This window comes from Photinus pyralis, unplaced genomic scaffold, assembly GCF_008802855.1.
Source record: "Photinus pyralis isolate 1611_PpyrPB1 unplaced genomic scaffold, Ppyr1.3 Ppyr1.4_LG7, whole genome shotgun sequence".
NCBI lineage: Eukaryota > Metazoa > Arthropoda > Insecta > Coleoptera > Lampyridae > Photinus > Photinus pyralis.
In genome coordinates this window covers 15,250,396-15,273,114 of record NW_022170738.1, presented here as the reverse complement: position 1 = coordinate 15,273,114, position 22,719 = coordinate 15,250,396, and the positions used below count along the sequence as shown (strand labels likewise).

At 37.7% G+C, this 22,719-nt stretch overlaps 2 protein-coding genes and 1 long non-coding RNA gene across 3 annotated transcripts; 2 read left to right on the top strand and 1 right to left on the bottom strand.

Annotated features, from left to right (window-relative positions):
- Window positions 1-6,348: 6,348 nt before the first annotated feature.
- LOC116175676 lies at window positions 6,349-8,480 on the top strand. Its single transcript, XM_031493913.1, has 2 exons — window positions 6,349-7,069; window positions 7,130-8,480. Exon 2 carries the CDS (start codon window positions 7,653-7,655, stop codon window positions 8,478-8,480), a length of 828 nt encoding a protein of 275 aa, XP_031349773.1. The 5' UTR covers window positions 6,349-7,069; window positions 7,130-7,652.
- Window positions 8,481-17,334: 8,854 nt separating this feature from the next.
- On the top strand, window positions 17,335-19,564 carry LOC116175346 (formin-like protein 3). The gene is made up of 4 exons (XM_031493419.1): window positions 17,335-18,640; window positions 18,700-18,852; window positions 18,931-19,086; window positions 19,156-19,564. The coding sequence occupies exons 1-4, from the start codon at window positions 18,423-18,425 to the stop codon at window positions 19,499-19,501; spliced, it is 873 nt and encodes a 290-aa protein (XP_031349279.1). The 5' UTR covers window positions 17,335-18,422; the 3' UTR covers window positions 19,502-19,564.
- On the bottom strand, window positions 19,078-20,446 carry LOC116175347. The gene is made up of 3 exons (XR_004146290.1): window positions 19,757-20,446; window positions 19,537-19,686; window positions 19,078-19,438 (listed from the first exon to the last, which is right to left on the bottom strand). It is a non-coding gene; the product is annotated as an uncharacterized LOC116175347 (long non-coding RNA).
- Between the last annotated feature and the right edge of the window lie 2,273 nt (window positions 20,447-22,719).

The following is a 22,719-nucleotide window of genomic DNA, read 5'->3' as shown; positions in this document are numbered from 1 at the left end:
TTTTCCCTAATATTTTTTGCCATTTTTAATTCTTGCCATAAGTAACATTTCTTGAGTAAATTTTTGCAAAACCGTACCGTGCCTTCTTTATCGTTATCGCCACGAGTAAGTTTTGTTGTTTTTCGGCTTCGTTAATTTGAATTAATGATGAAAAAAAAATAGATTTTTCATCCCCTCGAAAAAGAGGTGGTTTTTTCAGAAATCGTGAATTCGTGAGATCTTGGAAACGGTTCAACTTTACAGGCCCAAAAATTATCTTCTTTTTTATCATAAAACAAGCTGTTTCCTCCAAATTTCAAATCCCTACGACATTTTTTCGCAAAAATAAGAATAAAAAACGAAAATAACAGTTTTTCCGGTTTTTCTAGGAAAATTGGAGGTTATGTGAAAATAGTGTAGATACAAAAGTTGCTCATTTTTCTAATCTCTATAACTTTTACATTTAACATTTTCGTCTAAAATTAATAGTTTTGCCACAATTTGCAAAACACCAGTTTCCACCCCTTTCAACCCCCGGGATTTCACCCGCGGAAAAATTCGGCTGTTTTAATTATTTTTTCCCAATTTCTATTCATTTCACCTACCTGAGAAACCCGGTTTTGCCCGGTAACTAATTTTTTTTGAAAATAAATTATTTCAGAGCTATTTAGCCTGGACTAACCGTGCTTAATTGCCTTCCGTCCGCTAGGAAACTGGTCGGTTAGGCTTTAATTTTGTTTTAGTTTGCGTCTTCGAAGATAAATGCCTCTATTTATAAGGCTTAAATGTTTGCCTCCACCCACTCCTCTAGGCAGGTTTCCCTACGATCTGCAACGAGCGATTCGAAGATCTGGGACCTGCTATAATTATCTCCTTGCTTGTATTGTGCACTTTCATGTGCATATCTCATTCAGAAAGTCTTTAAATTTTTGGTTTGGTGATATATAACATGAATATATAACGACACTTCCACGCACACAAAACTAATTCCACGTTCACAGTTTAACACGCTAATCCTTAATTTTAATAACGTGTCGTTACCGTCGCTCATCCTGTGACCGAATCTTTGACACTTAAAGCACCTGTCAGGCATGACGCATTCTATCGCCCTGCACTTTACCCAGCCCACCTGGATCCTTAGACCATAGGTGTTCAGTGTAAGTAGAACCAGAAGGACTAAACTCATTCGGAGCCTTCTGAATAGTTCAAGGTCTTAACGTTTTGCTTCATCTTCAGAAGTAGGCAATAACGCTTGGAGTTCCTCCTAAGTTAATGCTCAAATGTTTGAGTAGGTTTTCTTAGGGATCAAATTATTGAGTGGATATTTATAGAAGGAAATTAACAGGGGAATTATATCACAATCTATTGGAAGACCGTGCTGTTAATCAAATCAAATTTACACTTTATGCGCTGACTGCTAGGCAGGGGTTCAATCGACGGTATTCTGATATTTAGGAGGATCGGCAGGGGCTGTCATGGAATGTTCACCCCGGTCTTCTAACTTAACTCCGCTTGTTTTCTTCCTTTGAGGAACATTTGAAAACGATTGTATAAGACTCCACTTGACAATCCCAGGAGACACGAAAATGGAAAGGACCTTCTCAATTGACGTCCTTGGTCTTACTATCCGAAGAACTTAGGCGTTACATTTGGAAGTGAAATAACACATGGTAGTGCTAGCATTAAAAAATCACTATTAGGGTTAAACGATTTAATACAAAATCCATAATTGCAGTAGAAAAGCCGGCCCAGTTGTCACAGTGTCTCTTCCTGTTCTATTTTTAGCACGTTTTTGATAGTAAAAAGGAGCTTATACTACAATCATTTCCGATTATTCGGAATTCGATTCAATTGTGTGAAGATCAAACAATAACAAGCATCATGGGTGTGTGGTAATGTCGGAAATTACTGAATTTATAACCCTTAAGATGGATCCAACGAATACAACAAATATTCAAGTTAGAGCAGTACCTACAGAAATAGAATCTTTGCACACTCAAGCATCATCAGAAAGAAATAGTCATTTCACGGCCTGTTGGGCGTTTCAACCAATACCATATATTACGAATAACGATGGACGAAAAAGCTCATCTCTAACTTTTTGACGAGCGAAACTTTATGGATAATAGACCGAACATGGCGATAATATCATTTTACTCCGATTGAGTTTGCAAGATTGTAATTAGCGAAGTTTATGGACAAGGAAAAAGATGGACGGAATTTTCAATTAACGCGAGGCTTAACTCAATATTTTAAAGTAACGTTGAACAAATATGATAATGCTATGGTGGCAACGCCCTGACGTCCAGGTATAATGGATATGACGTGTGGGTTTGGCATAGCAAGAGACTTGAATGCAAATTGATACTGTGGGTAACCAGATTCACTAATATTACTTTTACTTAAAATAAGAAGAGCAAAACTTGTTTCGTCTCGGTACATGCGTTATTGTATCACTTTTCCAAGCTCTGTTTGCGCTTTGAGGTTGTCGAAGTGTGCGAAGCTACAGGACGTATTTAGGGCGTGTATATACAAATCTTTAGAAGTATGAATCAAATTAATTTTCCAGAGTTCCAAAAAAGGGAAGCCTTACCTTTCGCGAATAGTTCAGTCAGTATTTAGTAATTGGGTCATTGTTTTCTTTCAGTTTCAGGCAAGGTCAACATGACACGTGGGTGTAGAGGATTTACCTGGAACAAAATCAAGGATTAGATATAAATAATCGTTTGCGCCAAGCAAGTAAAACGAACCAGAAAAAAAGCCCTTAAACGTGTTTGATTTAGTAAATTTGCAACATGTTTGCTTGAAACAAGATCACGTTGCTAATATAAGCGCTTGCCGTAAAAACTACGATATTACACGGGATTCTTGTGGTGTTTGGGGTTTGTGGTTGACTCTAAAAAGCGTTTAGGTACTAAAAAGTAAGAATTCGTGTATTTAACTTTCATTTTCCATCATACGCGGATCATTAAGTCACGTTGCAAATTAACTTTAACAAAAAAGAAATGTGTTAGGTATATACCTACTTTTTAGTTAACTATACGTGACCGTGATTGAAAACATGAAGAACGTAACATAGAAATTAAAATTAACGCTCTGACGAAATACTAAGTGTATGACATCAATCAGACCTACACCAATTTTTCTATGATACCAAATTATTTCTAAGTTACGTTTTCTGATTCTTTCAAACGATCCTGAGATTATAAGCCGAGCAAGTAAAGCGAGCGAGGCGAGTAACACATGAGTAGGTACGATTAAGATACTCCGTTGATGTGGTGCATACATACTTTCACAGTAAACATCTACAGTGACAGCGACAATTGATTTCTTTTTGATGACATACCGGGTGGTGCACGGTAAGTAGGAACATAGGGATTTAAAATGGGAAATTAGTTTTATGCAATATCCTGCTCTTCTGTACATTTTACCGAAAAAAACTGTAGAGTTTAAAGTTGTGCAGAATTAAAAGGTGCATACAAAACTGTTTTTACATGTTTTATTAAGCTTTTGGTATACTCGCAAATTTAAAAATAAATTTCAACATTTCTGTTATTAGTAGCAATTCATAAAACAAGTCATGCATATTTGAGTGATATTTTGACTCGGCTTCGCCTTATCAAAATACCTGCAGTCAATGCGCGAAATAACTTGGCGCTAATGTTATACAAATAAGTATTTTGTAGGTAAAAACATATCGTACCTTGGGAACGCTTTTTTTGGATTATGACAAGGCATATACAGGGTGCCCATTATGTCTGAATATAGTATGCATCTTTGTAAATATCGCATGTATACAAAATGTTTATATATGAAAGTTGTTTCACATTTGATTTCCCATAATAAGGCAGCATTCAGTTGTTTTTATTTCAAAAAACAAATGAGTAGCGAAAAACAATTGAATTTTTTTAAATGGCAGTGATTCTTTTGATTAGGCTCATTTGATAGAGGTTTTTTTCTCTTTTTGATAATGTAACATGTTAGTACCCGAATACAAACAAGAAAATTTTTCAAAAAACTTGTTACAATCACATCAATAACATTAATTTATATATCCTACATCAAAATAAAACAAACGAATCGGTACGTTTGTTACCATTTTATTGCAAATTTCATTTTGTATTCATAATAAGAAACGTACACGTTCATTTGTTTTGTTTTGATGTAGGATATCTAGATTAATGTTTTGATGTGATTATAATAATTTTTTTTTGAAAAATTTTCTTGTATTAGGGTACTAACATGTTACATCAGCGAAAAGAGACAAAAAATATCTATCCACGGAGCCTAATGTAAAGGTTCACTGCAATTTAAAAAATTCAATTGTTTTTCGTTACCCATTTGTTTTCTGAAATAAAAACAACTGAATGCTATAGTCTAGGCGATAGAGACTGTAAAATTGGCAAACTGGACATTTTGAGGTGGAAAAGAAAAAAATGGTGGAATATGTTCAGTTAGGTGTCAGAAACAACATATTAAAAATCCCACCCTCCAAACCCTGTGCTAAAGGTTCTAGCCACCCCACCATCCCCCAAAAACCGTGTTTTCGCTCTTTTTGGCTGATATCTCGCTATCTATGAGGTCTAAATGAAAAATTTTTAGCTGAAAATATTTGTCGGGAAATTTCATACAAGGTAGATACTCAGAAGTTAGCCTAGGTGGTACCTCTTAGTCTAGGAAATTCATAAAAGAGGCGAAAATCATCAATTTTCGTGGCTTTTTGCAAATATATCGCGATCTTTAGGGCTAGATGAAATATTTTTAGCTGAAAATGCTCCTCGTGAAATTTCTTACAAGGTAGATACTCAGAAGTTAGCCTAGGTGTACCTCTTAGCCTAGAAAATTCATAAAAGGAGGCGAAAATCATCATTTTCGTGGTTTTTTTGCGGTTTTTTGCAAAAATATCGCGACCTTCCGGGCTAGATGAAATATGTTTAGCTGAAAATGCTCTTCGTGCAATTCCATACGATGTACGTAACCGATGAGTTGGCGTAAAGTCACCTTTCATCTTCAACTTTCATGTGTGGGAAAATATTCATTGTAAAACAAAGTATTTCTATGTACCATTTATTCACGTAAAAACAGTATTTTCATATCAAAATATTCACACATTCATTTATATCTCAACGTAATTATTCTCCTCTGCGGATTCCACTTCTTCAGGCTCTTTGACGTCCTCTAATGGTAGTGGGTCGTCTGAGATTACCGACTCGTAGTTCTCGTCTTCCGCTTTACCTGATGCATGGGTACCCTGAAGAGACGACGTGGCATTTAGGCACGATGCTCCATGACACTGGACGCAGAGTTCGTTCTTCAGACCTACAACAAGAAGCATTATGTCAAAAAAATCTTTATAATTATGTATACGATTATAATATTCTCTCGTGTGTTCTAAGTGTCCGGTAGAGAAGGTTTACCTGATTTCCTGCAACTGCAAGCAGTCATGCAACCACGTTCACAGCTACATGAGAAATAAGTTTGAGGAGGCTTTCCTGACGCCTATCACAACAGCTTCGGATCCAGCCCAGGAAAGTCTCCTCAAACTTATTTCATGTGGCTGTGAACGTGGTTGCAATGACTGCTTGCAGTTTCAGAAAATCAGGTAAACCTTCCCTACCGGACACTTAGGACACACGAGAGAATATTATATTGGTATACTTAATTATAAAATTTTTTTGACATAATACTTCTTGTTGTAGGTCTGAAAAACGAATTCTGCGTCCAGTGTCATGGAACATCGTGCCTAAATGCGACGTCGTCGTTTCAGGGTACCCATGCAGGTAAAGCGGAAGGCGAGGAGAACTACGAGTCGGTAATTTCAGACGACCCACTAGCACTAGAGGACGTCGCAGAGCCTGAAGAAGTGGAATCTGCAGAGGATAATGATTACGTTGAGGTATAAATGAACGTGTGAATATTTTAATATGAAAATACTGTTTTTACATGAATAAATGGTACATAGAAATACTTTGTTTTACAATGAATATTTCCTCACACATGAAAGTTGAAGGTGAAAGGTGCCTTACGCCAACTCTTCAGTTACCTATCTCGTATTAAATTGCACGAAGGGCATTTTCAGCTAAACATATTAGTAGTATAGTAAGGCCGATCCTGGCTCACTTTACATTGAAAAGTGCCATATGATTGAAGTGTTAGCGTTTCAAGGTCAAAGTGGTGTTGAAGGTCAAAGTGGTATTGCGTAAGTGGGGGTGGGTGGGTTTCAAGGTCGAGTGTTGAGAAGAAATGTGGTGTATTGTTTGTGTTTTTCGGAGGGGGGGTGATGGGTGAAGGCCATTGGATTTCAAGGTCGAGTGTTGAGAAGAAATGGGGTGTATTGTTTGTGTTTTTCGGGGGGGGGGGGATGGGTGAAGGCCATTGGATTTCAAGGTCGAGTTGTGAGAACAAAGGGGTGTATTGTTTGTGTGGAGGGGGGGTGGCGGCGGCTCAAGGCCGTTGGATTTCAAGGTCGATCGCTGAGAACAAAGGGAGGTTGTGTATGTTGTTTGTGTGTAATCAAATTGTTTGTGTTTTTCTGGGGTGCCGCCTCAAGGTCAAACGTGTTGCAATTTAAATATAGATATTAGAAGATGTTAGCTTGAAATGTGGTTAGTGTTAAGGGGGAATATGCGGCGAACGGCTGTTGAATGCCTTCATCAAACCTTATTGGTATTGCTATCTGATGCTGAGCATGAGGCGGTCTATGGACCTGAGACTTTTAGGGAACAGTGTCAAAACATTGTCCAAACGTATGAGTTGGGGATTGAACTATGTAGACTCTTTTTAAATTACAAAATATGCGTTGATTGCCTTATAAACGGACTGAACGAGACTCAGTTGGGTGAATACATAATACGGTGATGAAGAAAGTTACATTTGACGATAGTAACAATCGCGTGTATGTACTGATCGCGTGGTCCTTTGCATATAGTGCGGCACGAAAAGGGCCTTGGGAAACTATGGCCTTGGATAGATTTCGCTTTAGTACAAAAATAGAGCAATTTTGTAAGATATTGTCTCCCGTCTTAGCAGAAAATCATCGTTTATCAGTTTATCTGACTAGATTTCAAGGTCACCAGAACTCAATGTAATGGTATATCGCACTAGATTTCAAGGTCACCAGACAGTAATGTTTATCGCATTAAATTTCAAGGTCAACAGACAGCAATATAATGGTGGTAGAAACGGTGAATGGAATCAGTCGAATAGTGTTCGCTAATCAGTTAAAATGGATCTTAATCAACTCAACAGTAGCACCTACTGCAAACCTTTCAAGAACGTCAAGGATATGAAGGTCGGTGAAAAGTATAAAGTGATTGGTATCGACCTAATCAATACCAAATATGGCGACCGAATACTGATCGATACTGAGAACTTTAAGTGCATCCTTCCTTTGCGCTTTTATGACTACTTCAAGAGCGACAACCGTCTGCAGATCTTCAAGGACACCTTGTCCAGGGAAGAAGTGTTTATAACAAGCGCCGGAACGGCGGGGAAGACTACTAATTTAACATTTATGTAAAAAAGTTGTAAATGAGATAGAGAGAAATAATAAAATGTTGTTGATGAGAGAGAGAAATTGTGTCTCTTATTTAAATGCATATCCACCCTTAGAAACACTTTAGTTGTTCTGTGATCGTGGGGTCGAGATCATCTCAACGAAAAAAAGCTCCAAAATGGATACAATCAGTTGTACTAATAATTATTTCTCGTGCTCGTGCTGGTGCTGTAATAACAACAAAGACACTAGTGATGATTCTATCACCCAGTTTGCCGAAAATGTGCATAGTAAAGCTGCCGACGAACGTTTAATCGATTGCTCATCATATGACCTCTACGATGGTGAAAGCAATTCGAAGAAATATATTGAAATTGGCTACAGTACGCATCTTAATTTGGCCCCAGTTTTACGAATTGTGCACTCTCCATTAAATGCGATAGTGATGGTGAAAGAAGATTGGGAAATGCTTCTAAAGCACCAAACATATCTCGAGATGAAGTTCTTTAGATCTCAAGAGCTCGAAAATTGGATCGACTGGTCCAATGTTAAGGAAGAAGATATTGAGCACGACAAAAGTTCTGAATCGCTTAACGCAAATTTTACTATTCATTATAACAGGAAATTTGTGCGGGATCCCACGACGACTGAGAAAATATTAGAGAGCGTAACAATACAACGTGATAAGCTGCATTATTGCACGATGAGTAAGTACGTCGTTGAAGAATTGTTTAATCTAAAAGATATAATCAACTATCGTTTGGATTTACTGGAATCGTACGCTCTGTCCTGTTTCTATCAGGATGTTATCGAACAGGTGATTAACTACCGTCATTTTCGTAAAATGGAGTTTGGTGACGAGGACGAGGGCGACGATGACAACATCTATCGCGATATTGAAGACGTATTAAACTATAAGTTTAACGTCAATTCTCACAATACAGTTTGCATGATGGAATTATTATACTATCGACCTACTTATTTTATGTATCACATATGTCAATAAACGTACTTTATTTGAGCATTTTTGTTTTATTTGATGAATGGATTTCCTATAAATATGGCAACTTATTGCCGCAATTCAACAATGTTGAATCGGAAGCGGAAGTGTACGGATGGGAGTGGCTTGGTTAATAATCTCATAAACAAACTTCCAGTGGAACTACATATTCCTGGCTATCAGTATTGCGGACCTGGATGCGATGACGGGTGCTCACAGAAATGCCTAACGAACTAGATAAATGCATTCATGATTCAGGTAAAAGAAGAGTATACGGATTCAAGAACGAATAATCGTGCACCTAAAAATAACTTTACTTAATGTGTACCTAAAGCAAATTTTAATAATTTGGTTTCATTTTGTATAAAAAATTATGTCTTAATTAAACACATCTAATTAATTATAACATCGCCTATCGCTTGAAGGTATTAATCCCATTCAGAGGTACCTAATACCATTGAGTAATAAATAAATTCTTTACTCAATGCTAATACGTTATTAGCTTATAGTTACGATTCGAGGTAAAAAAATGCACCTATTTATCACACTGAGGACATGTTTAGCTACAAGCATTTTACGTGAACAGTGTGGATAACAATTTGCGCGATTAAAAATGACATTCCTCCTTCAGTCATATCCAATAGTTTTCTCGTTGTTACAGTTTAGTAAACTTATTGGGAACGCAAAAGACTTTGTGTTCGTCAAGAACGTACCTACACCTACTCCTAAAAATAACTAATGGAAATGAGAGAATTGCGATAACGTTAATCGCATTCATAATCTCACTAATGAAACATTTCCAAAGCATTGGGTCTATTTTCAATTATAATACAGGCATTTATGGGGATTTTTAGCGAAAAATTACTAGGTACGATTTTAATTACAAGGCTAAGAAGACTAAAATTTTTTCCTGGAACGGCGTTTCAAGTCCAACAATTTTTAACCGCAACCAGATTGCATCAAGGACATTTTTGTAGGAAATACTGCCTTCTTTAGCATGATTTAAAAATGATATAAGCAAAGCTTCTCTCGTTTCTTCGAAATTGACTTTCATATCTGCCCAACATTTTACATACGTTTACGTAGCATGTTTTATTTCTGTAAGTTAGTTCGATGCTTTAATGCAATTTCAAATGGTGTTCTTAGAAAAAATTGCGTTTGAGGAAAATCGGGCGATGACGTGAAGATACGAACTGCTCCTGCAATTTCCTGCGAACAACGGTCAAAACAAAAGACACTTTGTACATTGTACTATTTTAGTTCTTGGAAGGCGATGTGCAACACAAAAGTGCTGATCAAAATAGCCCTTTGCACTGTTCGGGATTTAAGAGGCGTTTTGCATACATGTGAAAAATGTCTAGCATAAAAAATTGTCACATGCAAATGCCAACTATAAAGTTTCATGACTTTCATTGATACATCAGAGTCTTATAATTACAAGGCGTTCAAGAATGAATAATTGCAGGCGCCCCTTCTAAAGTTACAGGGGAGGCGCGTGCAGCAGCTCACAGAAATATGCAATTTTTAGTTATTGTATAAAAATATTTATTGAAAAAATGACCGTATGCATTTTTGAATAAAATTCTTTCTCAGTTAGACCTCTATTTGCATCGCTAAACAAAGATTTAGAAACATATTTATATACACCATTTCATGCGGGAGTTTCACATGTCGTGCAATTAATAGACGCATTTAAATCTATACCTTCTCCGTTTAACGTCCCCAAAAACCAACCAAAAATTACAATAAAGGAAAATGCCGCATAAAGTGTCTCCGGAGGGCATAAGCATGATTAAAAATTAATTTCTCCATGTCTCTCTCATCGAAACTTCATACTGTTTAATAATTACACAATTACTATTCTGCAACCGGGTGATTGTTGTCGAAACTAAGGAGCTTACCTGAACTAAATGAAGGTTAAAGGCGATGACTCATAGAAAATTCTGAGAAGTGAGAACAAAGGAGGCAGTCTTCTTGGAAAAAGCCATGACTCATAGGATGGTAATATAAAGACACCCGTGAACCCTCAGTTCAAACAGATAAACGTGTGCAAGTCGCACATCTGTGCAGTGACATTGCAACGTAACAGGCGTGTGCAAATATGGTATCATCATCGGTAGGATTAATGAGCACTCGGATCGTAAATCTGACACGGGAGTGTATTTCATTATTAAAACATAGGGATGAGATTGTTCGTCATTTATCAGTTTTACGTGATAATGTTTCCATAGTAGAATGACCCCAACACCGAGGACAGTAACCCATGGGGTGACTAACCTAATGGCCTTCTACTTAGCACACGCGCAATAGTTCAAATGACCTGTGGTTCATTACCTACGCCGGAAGGCTTTGGGTAATTATTTTGAGGAATATATGAGGTACCCCGTGACAGCCAACAATGGCATGTCTGCCTGTTAGTCAATGAATTATTTTTACATTACAGCCAATCATCGCAGTCAACCGCTTTCAAGGTTACGAGTTGGAAATATAAGCTATGGCGAGCAGTACAGTAGTGCTAGTCCAGTAGTACGTAGGTCTCGAAACAGTTTGGTGAATCAGTAGCAGAAAATGGTTATTGCTATTGACGTTCAAGGATTTAAAACATCCCCAACGACATTTACGCCAAAGGAGTTGGCGGTATTTAATGGGCACCAAGTTGCACATATTGTGTTCAAACCTCCATTTTCATTTAGCAGTTTAGATGTGAACTACCAGAGACAAGCTATCTGGCTGATGCACAACCACCATTGTATTAAATGGGAAGAAGGACATACACCGCCCCACTTATTTCCGATTATACTTCGCCGGCTAGTATCACCAATGGAGGCTATATATGTGAAGGGAAAGGAGAAGGCAGAATTTATACGAAAAACCTTATCGCAGGATGTCGTCGAGATCAACGAGGAACCTGCATTACCTAAATTGGAAGCCAGCTGTTTATATCATTCCTATCCAAAATGTCATTGTGCATTGGCAAACGTGTATTACATACATAACAACTATACAATGTCGTAATTGTTTAGTAAATAAAGCGATAAAAGTGTAACATTTCTTCTTTCTCTTAATGCCCTATAAATAAGGATGCGGATGTGCAAACGGTCGTTTCAGGAAAGGTTTCGATCACTATATAAAACCTACCGTGAAAAGGTGTTTATTTTTCAGTTGGAAAATACTGCTATCAAGTATATCTACAGCTTTCAAAATAAACAGCTTCTGATATAAACAGGTAAGCAGATAAACAAATAAACAGGTAAACAGATAAACAGGTAAACATATAAACAGGTAAACAGATAAACAGATAAACAGGTAAACAGATAAACAGGTAAACAGACAAACAGGTAAACAGATAAACAGGTAAACAGATAAACACTTTCTTGCCTACATTCACCATGGATAAATTCGGACGTTCTCATACGCATGCTCAATTTGGAAAACTGTTAAAGACAATTTTCCATTACCGACGATACGATAAATGTAGAAAATAAGAGACTAAGTTATGTTGTCTACCCTATTGAACGTCACGATGCCCTAACGTTGCAACACTACCTATCAACAAGACTAAATCTCAACGGAAACCGGTTAATGAACCTCGCCGATCCAGTAGACGACCGCGATGCCATAAATAAAGGGTACCTCACACAATACATGCAGATTGCGAAAGCGCCCGTAGACAGTCTTCGCAATTACGTAGCGGTACTAGAGGAAGAGTTGAAAGCGGTCAAAGAAACTTTACATAAACTAATAGAGGATGCAGCAGGTGGTGAACGAGTTACACAAAGCGGCGCGCAAAAACTTCCCTCGTAGACGTACCATCATTAAAGGCTTCGATGATCTTTGGCAAGCAGATCTAGCCGAATTTATACCTTACGCAAAAGAGAATAAAGGCTACAAATACATATTAGTAGTTATCGATTGTTTTTCAAAATATCTATGGACGCGAGGGTTGAAGACTAAAACGGGTGAGGAGGTGACAAAAGCCGTACAGGCTATTTTCAAATCTACGAGACGCAGACCGAAAAATCTACAGACCGATGCAGGGAAGGAATTCTATAACAAATCATTCGCCAAATTAATGATGCAAGAACGCATTAATCACTATTCCACGTACAGTACGAAAAAGGCCGCACTGGCCGAGAGGGTTATAAGAAGTATAAAAAACCCCTTGTACCGGCAGTTTAGTTTACGCGGAAAATATGTATGGATAGATGCAATCGAATCGATCACGAGCGAGTACAATAATCGTAAACATCGAACAACGGGGATGAAACCGATCGAAGTGAAGGCCGATACAAAGCTGGACGCCTACAACCACATCAAGCTCTTCAACAATAAGAAATGCCGTTTTAATGTCGGCGATGTAGTTCGAATTAGCAAATTTAAATCCATATTTGCGAAGGGCTACACCCCCAATTGGTCCAGTGAGCTGTTCAAAATTATAAAAGTACAAATAACAAATCCGGTCACGTATTTGTTGGAAGACATGAAGGCTAAACCGATTTTAGGTGGATTTTACGAACATGAGTTGCAGAAGGCCAAGTATTCGGACGTATACTTGGTTGAAAAAGTCCTGCGTCGCAAGAAAGACAAAGTGTACGTGAAATGGTTGGGTCTGGACGAGAAATCGTGGATTGATAAAAATAATGTTGTTCTATAAGGTTATGATGTGTCGATTTGAATAAATAAATAACTAAAAACTTAAATATTTACTTTTTATTATTGTAATTCACCATACAACATATTTCCTAGTGTCTCTTTTTCTCATTATCGTTAAAAGTAATTCTCGAGTCTTTTTATAATCGAGCAATTGAGTAGAGGGCCATATTGCGGAGTCTGGTCCGCAGGTCCAACCGAGAAGTGCATCAGGATTCTCTTCGCCTGTACGGATATTTTCCAATATCCATGTGTATATCTCGCGATGACGATTGTCCTCGTGCGTATTAAATCTACACTCTATTCCCTTTTCTACGGATACTTTAATAAATAATGTTAGGGCATTAACATTGGCATATTCTGCAGATTTACAAATACTTTCATTTATTACATATGAAATATCCTTATACACACCTGCAGAAGACTTGAGTAAATTAATTACATATTGTTTGATATGAAACGGTAAACTATCAATATTACTACCACTACTACAATCACTAACATTACAGGATATTGATTTTACTAACCTATCCAGTTCAATTTTTCTCTCTATCAGTAATCTAATATTAGTTTCACATACATTTCTAGAGCAAGCACACCAACCGAAACATTCATCGGGGAGGATAATGAGGTTTTGTAACACCTCATTAATGAATGTAGTGGATGAGTTTCTCAATAGAGCTTGTTTTAAAAATTGTTTATAAATGGGAATAGAAGCTTTGTATAGCTCCTCCTCCAATTGTATTTTCAAATTTTCGCTATCCATTATCCGTATTGTTGTTGTTGTTGTTGTTATTGTTGAGGGGTTTTCTAAAATACAAAAGGTGTGGTTAAAAGACGCGAAGGTTGTGGAATATCGACATCATCGTCGTAGTAGTCGTTAGTATGGTTGTATTAGGTAGGATTACTAAAATTACAATATCCCCAAGGCCGTGTATCGATACGATTAGCGCATATGACGCGTTTGTCATCGTGAGGACTTAATACGACCTTATTTTGTTTCAATGTGTATACGGCATGCTTCTTCGATCGTATTAGATTCTGCTCCTTTTTTATAGTTACAATATTAAACAAGGACCTTTTATAATCATCGATCGTAACGTCCCTCATACTAGATGATGTGGATCCTTTCGATTTCTTTATCAATTTTCCATCGACCTCATATGAATACATCTTTGCACGCAACCCTACAAATTCGGTCATTATACGACCATGATTTTCATCCTTCATTAACCCCGGAATTTTTTTATTTACCAAAGGAATTCCAAACTCGTTTTCGGGATCATAATCTGATGTATCAAATCTATGAATATCTTCCTTTATAATTTCATATATGTTGGGAACGTTAAAAGCGTATATTAAACTATCGGTATCGGTGTACAACAGCTTTGCGGACGATTTTTGAAACTTTTTCAAAACGTAGTTATAATGAAAGTCGTAAAGAAACGTTTTTGAAATGTCTAAAACTGCAAATCCTGCGTATATAGGTTTATTGAAAAAGACTTCTAATCTATTCATTTCTATGATCACCATGTCCTTATCGAATATCGTACAACTATGGAAGTTTGGTTTGGATATATATGCCCTAGCGCCGTAACGTCCGCCCCATTTAGTCAATAAATGCACCTCCTTGTATTTCCGCACGTTCTCCATAAGCTTACCAAAAGGACTATTAATCATTAATTTATAGAAATTTTTATCGAACTCATTTTTCGCCCGCTGTCGCATACCGATATTTAATTCGATGTATTTTTTCAACCACGGAGACTGCTTGAACTGCAATACTCGATTTATTTTTACTAATTTTAGACCGTGCTGCACGTATATCTTTAAATTTCTATAATGAACGACATATTCGCGCTTTGGATATAAGGTTAACATCAGTTTTTTAAATTTTGAATTAAGGGGTATCATATGCTCCGGCGCCATGGGAAAATCACTATCAGATTCGTGCAACTCGGAGGGATAGTCCAAATCACAGTCTACTATGTATCCTACGTCAGCATCGTCCGGATGATTAAGTATGTCCAAATTTTCAATGTCCTCTACAAAGGAGAATTCGCCGAAGGGCAAGAAATTACACATTGTGGCACCATAAAGATTATTAATGTCAAGGTACAATAGGTACGTCGTGTCAAGGTCGCTGTTATAGTCTTTCATGAACGGGTTGTTAGCTTTGGCGTATCTAGTAGAACACTGCGTTATACCGCCTCTAATCCCTTTCTCGATAAACATGAGTTGATCAATATCAGAGAAGCTCCAATTTCACGCCCGTAACTTTTAACATGGCGTCAAAAGCTAGACCCGGAGCGGTATAGTAATGCAAAGGATAAAGCCGATACGTCTCTATGCACGTATTGCGAAAGTTTTCGAAAATATCAGCCAAAAGAAGAACATCCGTTTTTAAATAAAGGTCGGAATAATCTCCTAATGTTTTAATGTTGAATGTATTCCATACGTTAAGCGCGTGCTCGTAATCGGCTTCGCTTACCGCTTCGTTTTTCAAATTGCTAAAAAATGCATCTCTAGGCGGTAACTCTAGCTCGTTTAACCTCTCCCATGAGTCGACATAATCGTACGGAAATATGCCCTTACGCGTTAACAAACCAAATTCATTCGCGTTGTCGCTATGCAATCTTATAAGGGTTTTTTTGTCATTCTCCAAATATGAGGACAATTTATCTATACTGCTACTCATAAATCTAAAGGAATCGATAAAGCGAAACTTAATACAAGTATCCTGTACGTACTTTGTGAACGAGATATATTTCTCCTTGTTTACGGGTAAAAGTTTGATTTCGCCGGGAATGACCCCGGTCGCAAGCTCTCTAATAATAAAATGAGCGTCGTAGCCGCTCAGATTATGAAAAACTACAGGTATTACCTGACTATCTTTATAGTTTAGGTTACATTTACTATGAGCAACGCCGCGAAAGAGCCCCCCACCGCTATGACTATGGACTTTAACTTTTACGTCACCCTCCAAAAAAGGTTATTCGCAAATGTGGCAGTGCGTTGCACTCTCGATCCTTTTCAGTTGAGCCGAACTTAAACGCTCCATGGGAACTACAGTATTCATTATGGCGTTCGCCCATTTAGCGATATCATGTAACTGTTTAATAAACCATCGCAAATTTTGAAAGTGACTCATCGTACGAGCACTTTAAATAGAACCCTATACTAAACGGAATATGTGACTGGTAAAGCGCGGTGGCTACACCTTGAAGAGGTGTCGAGTTATCGCATTTTTCCAAGATAGTTTCAAGGTCAGCATAAATAGCAAATGGAACCTTCTCCATATGCGAATAGCGAGTAAACTCTACATATTTTTCGGTATCGTTATTGCTGTTAGGCATTCGAATGGAACACTTATTCACTTGATGACACCTTTTTGAATGCTTGTCTAATAGATCGCTCGACGAAAAATGATTTAAACATGTGTAACAGAAAAATTTTTTATGACCTCGATTCGATAATTGCGAGGAGAACAGCGCCGACATATTTTTAATCCAAGCGTAATGATAATAATCGTTGCCATTGTTGTTGTTGTTGTTGGGAGGAGATTGATTGTTTGATGACAATACCAATAAATTTACGGTTTTTCTACCATCCGTCTTACCGCTTAACATAAATGGAAGTACTTTTTTCTTAACTACGCAATATAAGTTAATGGAGAGGTGATTTAATTGCTCAAATTTTTTTATATCGGTTATTTTAATAGGAAATTGAATAGATTCGCGTTTTAGTATGTCATCAAAATGAGGATAACTACTTACTCTATCAACATGTTCGGTGACTGGATTTAAAGCAGCCACTATGGACCATAGAAAACAAAATTTATCATTGTTTCGTACATTCACAACGGCTTTCTTAGCTAGTATAAACGAGGGCATCTTTATATATGTTGAAAAACCACCTTTGATGGGAGCGTAATTGTTAATATTGATTTTGACAAATAGCACTTCACTTAACGCCCAACCGGACTGTTTTTCGGAAAAATTTTCCAACTTGGCTTGCAGTTTATCAAAAACGTTCTCCTTGTACCACTTTTTAAGATTGGTGCCGATATCAATTACGGCATTTCTCGTTTGAAATGTTTTCATATCTACATTGAGATCTTGAGGATGGATAAAGTTACATGCCAAACTTACGTTTACCTTTAACATTGATCGTTTTAGCGCCTCACCAATTTTGCACGCAAAGCTGTCGTACGATTTTTTTAGAAAAACTAAGGGGTCTTTATAGGTAAAGTTTACAATGACGCCGGTAATCAAACGGCCTTTAAAACAAGAATCTAAGGTGTACCACGCCAAAGTACGGAGCGGATGATTTTTTCTATCGACGGTGTCATCTATTCCACAACCCTCCCTTTTTACCGAGATATTTTTCAATTGTTGTTTTAATTGTGCTCGAAAATATTTAAGTTGGGTTAAATTCGCTTCCAGTCTTATCGGGCTTTCATTTATCTCATTATGAAGGTTATTGGTAATTGCTTTCTCTAACAAACGTATGTTGGAATCGATTATTGAAATATGTCTAACAATATCGGTCTTATTTTTTAATAATTTAATTGAATTACGCGTTAGATTAACTATGTTATTGCTTAAACTCGTAACAGATTCCATTGTACCTACCTACGATTAAAACTATTTTCCCAGAGTTCTTCTTCCTCGAAACGTAACAAAAATAGCTCGCCTGCAAAGTTGCGCGAAATCCGAGAGGCCTTCACACTTACACACACACAAAGAGACACTTGTCGTTGATGGAATATTACGTCAAAGATGCACAGAGACGAAGTCATTAAATCGCGGAAATTGGAGGCCTTTTATACGCTCACGTTCCGAAGGACATTAATGAATACTCCCTTTCTTACATGAGTGCTCGCTATTGTTGGCGCTTTTCTAGGAAGCTTCGGGTGTGTCGCAGGTGTCCCATGCGCTTTCTGCTAACACCATGCAAATACGTTTCCAAGGTCGAGAACAATGGAGTCGGTGTTACTGCAGTTGCATGAGTGGGGTCTGGGAACCTTGGTGTCGCAGGTGTCTCATGCAAGTACGTTTTCAAGGACAAGAACAATGGAGTCAGTGTTACTGCATGAGTAGGTCTTGGAAGCTTTGGTGTCGCAAGTGTCTCATGCAAGTACGGAGGAGGACAATGGAGTCAGTGTTGAGCTACCAGGAAAGCAACCTGTGAGAACGCCCTTGATTTTCACTCTTTTGCTAACTCCATCAAAAACCCTCCCCATATATAGGTGGAGATTTTTCATATTGGATAAGTATTAACGTGAACGTTAAGACCATGTCTTCCTCGATGTCTTCCTTTAACAACAAACGCGGCGCGAAAATGAGTATTAAAAAAAAAAGTGAAACGAACAAGAAGCCTTACGGTGGTGCTAGTGGCGGTGGCGAACATTCGGTGTTAAGAACGGCATTAGAAAAAAATAAACCATCAAAATTAATGGACGGAGATGTCATCATCAATCTCATTACCGAAGATGATGAAGGACACCAGGAAAGGTAAGGCGTACTCGCGCTCGCTTTCCACCATCCATACAATTGTTTTATTGTTTTTATAGAACCACCACTACAACAGCCAACAACAACAACATGAATGAGTTGGACGACTTTCTGAAAGAATACGAGGGCATCGTGAGCCACGTATATGCCCCACAAGTAAGGGCGATCCCTCCACCTCACGACCAGGAGCATCAGCAGCAGCAGCAGTTAAGGTAAAAATTGCTCATGAAAACAAAAAAAAATTAACAAATTTTAAAAAATTATTCTAATATATATATTTGTTTTCATAGCCATCATCAGTATCCGGTACAGATATTAGAACACATCATAATTCCCGCGCCGCCGCCACCACCACCGCCCCAGTCAAATCAGCACGCGGGAGATGGCTTACACCAATTTCATCCGCCGCCACCGGGCAATAACGCCGTGAACAACAATCACTTTCAGTAAGTTATACTTGCAATATATACATACACTCTATTCTTAATACTGTGCTTTTCTCCTTATTGTTACAGAGCTTCGTTACCAAGGGCGGGTGCAAAGGACATGAATGTCCTAAGAGACATCTACCAAAACATCTCCCCAGCAGCAGCAACAGATCTGCCGCCACCACCACCACCACCCCCGCTGGACCCGCACAGGTGGCACGAGCCGTCCAACCCCCAAGAGCTGGCAATGGTGTCCATGCGGTGCCTGGAGCAAATGTTGCCCATTGTTGAAACGAAGCACCGAGATTCCCAACTTCTTACCGAAAGGTTGGAAAGGGAATTAACGGCATCCCGAACACAACAGCAGCATCTCCAAAAAGAAATGCAATTAATAATTAATTATATTACATTTTTAAAACAAATGTCAATGTAACTATAACGAAATAATAATGTAATTATTGTATGTACCTATTTCAAATATACGGAATTGATGCAATTGTTATTGTTATTAATATAGTTTATCCCGCCGCAAACTTTCCACGGCTATAATTTTAATCCAATACGAGGAATTCATTGTCGAGGTCAAGCAAAAGTGAAACAGGGCGTTGTTGCAGCAACCTACAATGGAAATTATAAATCTCATTTCATGATTTCTCCCTGCAATAAGTATTGTTACTAAGTTACGTACCTGAGTTATGATATTCCCGAATTTTAATTTCCGCAAAAATCATAATTATTTCCGTAAGCAACAACACCATAAATGAGAAACGAGTGCAAGGCCACGAAGTACAAACTGATACTGTTCTATTTTTAATGCGCGCGCGAAATTGCAAAGTTTTTTTATGTACACGATCTAAAGGGGCCCCTAGACGGTCAATCATTTTGATCAAAAACTTCATTCAAGCGCGATTAACCATCAATATGTCAAATAACACCTACTTATACCACGCGGGTGTGGTTCTAACAGGGACATTGCCGATGGGAAAATGAATAAACACCCCTTTGTACATTTTTTTTTTTTAATACACACAACTTTACATATACACAAGGAAATAATCATTTTATTTAGGTACATCATCATCATCATCATCATTGGGCCTTATCTCATGCACACAAATCGCCAGTAGACCTCACAACATCAATTTTTCCATACGGCGCCGACAACCCAAAATTTCCACATCCCACTTTAATTTTCTAATTTTCATTACCAGCTCGTCAATTCTTTTTTTCCGTTGCTGCCGCTGCTGCTGCTGATGATGATTATGAACAATGACTCTTGACATCTCGTCGATTCTTGTTATTATGGACAAATGTCTTCCAATTAACACCTTATATTACACCCAACGGCCTTGAGCCGCCGCCACCCCCCCTCCACACAAACAATACACCCCTTTGTTCTCACAACTCGACCTTGAAATCCAATGGCCTTCACCCATCAACCCCCCTCCGAAAAACACAAACAATACACCCCATTTCTTCTCAACACTCGACCTTGAAATCCAATGGCCTTCACCCATCACCCCCCCTCCGAAAAACACAAACAATACACCCCATTTATTCTCAACACTCGACCTTGAAACCCACCCACCCCCACTTACGCAATACCACTTTGACCTTCAACACCACTTTGACCTTGAAACGCTAACACTTCAATCATATGGCACTTTTCAATGTAAAGTGAGCCAGGATCGGCCTTACTATACTACTTCATTTCCTAGATTCCAACATGATCTCCGCCAATAAACTATTGCGAAGAAATCATTTTTGTGCGACGAACTGAATGAATGTCAAAGAACAAAATCTTGTAGGTGCACGAGATAAAATTTTTAAAGAACAATTGGTTGCTTAGGCCAAGAAATATGTGACACGGACTAGACGTTTAAATGGGTGTAAAGAAAAACTACCGAAGTGGGCGTTTTTGTTTTGTACCGTCAAGACTTATTTGAGTTTTATTTTTGCGAGGTTTCATCTCATTAGGTCAAGTCCTGCTAGGAAAACATTTCGAAAGAAAAATTCCAAAGGGCTGTAACTTTTGACTAGGTAGGCCCAATCTTGGGAACTGTTTTTTGAAATTTTTATTGGATTTCTACAGGCCACATTCTATAAGAAAATTTTTTTTCCGGGATCGTCTGAGACAATTTTTTTTTCGGGGGCTCAAAAAAAGGCAGTGTATAACCTTCCTTTTTTACCAAAAATCGACTGCACCAAAATTTCTCGGGAAAACACTTTTTTTAATTAATTTTGGTGCGTAGAATCCAAAACAATTCGTACTTTTTCGATCAGACTTCTCAATCAAAAGTTATAGACTAGAAACCAATTTCGAATAAAAATTCAAAGGGCGTAACTTTTGAACTAGTAGCCCAATCTTGGAACTGTTTGAAATTATGGATTCTACAGGCCACATTCTATAAGAAAATTTTTTTTCCGGGTCGATCTGAGACAATTTTTTTTCGGGGCTCAAAAAAAGGCAGTGTATAACCTTCCTTTTTTTTACCAAAAATCGACTGCACCAAAATTTCTCGGGAAAACACTTTTTCTTATTAATTTTGGTGCGTAGAATCCAAAACAATTCGTACTTTTTCGATCAGACTTCTCAATTAAAAGTTATAGACTAGAAACCAATTTCGAAAAAAAATTCAAAGGGCTGTAACTTTTGAACTAGTAGCCCAATCTTGGAACCGTTTGAAATTATGGATTCTACAGGCCACATTCTATAAGAAAATTTTTTTTCCGGGTCGATCTGAGACAATTTTTTTCGGGGCTCAAAAAAAGGCAGTGTATAACCTTCCTTTTTTACCAAAAATCGACTGCACCAAAATTTCTCGGGAAAACACTTTTTCTTATTAATTTTGGTGCGTAGAATCCAAAACAATTTGTACTTTTTCGATTAGACTTCTCAATCAAAAGTTATAGACTAGAAACCAATTTCGAAAGAAAATTCAAAGGGCTGTAACTTTTGAACTAGTAACCCAATCTTGGAACTGTTTGAAATTATGGATTCTACAGGCCACATTCTATAAGAAAATTTTTTTCCGGGTCGATCTGAGACAATTTTTTTTGAGGGCTTCAAAAAAAGGCAGTGTACAACCTTCCTTTTTTACCAAAAATCGACTGCACCAAAATTTCTCGGGAAAACACTTTTTCTTATTAATTTTTGTGCGTAGAATCCAAAACAATTCGTACTTTTTCGATTAGACTTCTCAATTAAAACTTATAGACTAGAAACCAATTTCGAAAAAAAATTCAAAGGGCTGTAACTTTTGAACTAGTAGCCCAATCTTGGAACTGTTTGAAATTATGGATTCTACAGGCCACATTCTATAAGAAATTTTTTTCCGGGTCGATCTGAGGCAATTTTTTTTTCGGGCCTCAAAAAAAGGCAGTGTATAACCTTCCTTTTTTACCAAAAATCGACTACACCAAAATTTCTCGGGAAAACACTTTTCTTATTAATTTTGGTGCGTAGAATCCAAAACAATTCGTACTTTTTCGATCAGACTTCTCAATCAAAAGTTATAGACCAGAAACCAATTTCGAAAGAAAATTCAAAGGGCTGTAACTTTTGAACTAGTAGCCCAATCTTGGAACTGTTTGAAATTATAGATTCTACAGGCCACATTCTATAAGAAAAATTTTTTCCGGGTCGATCGG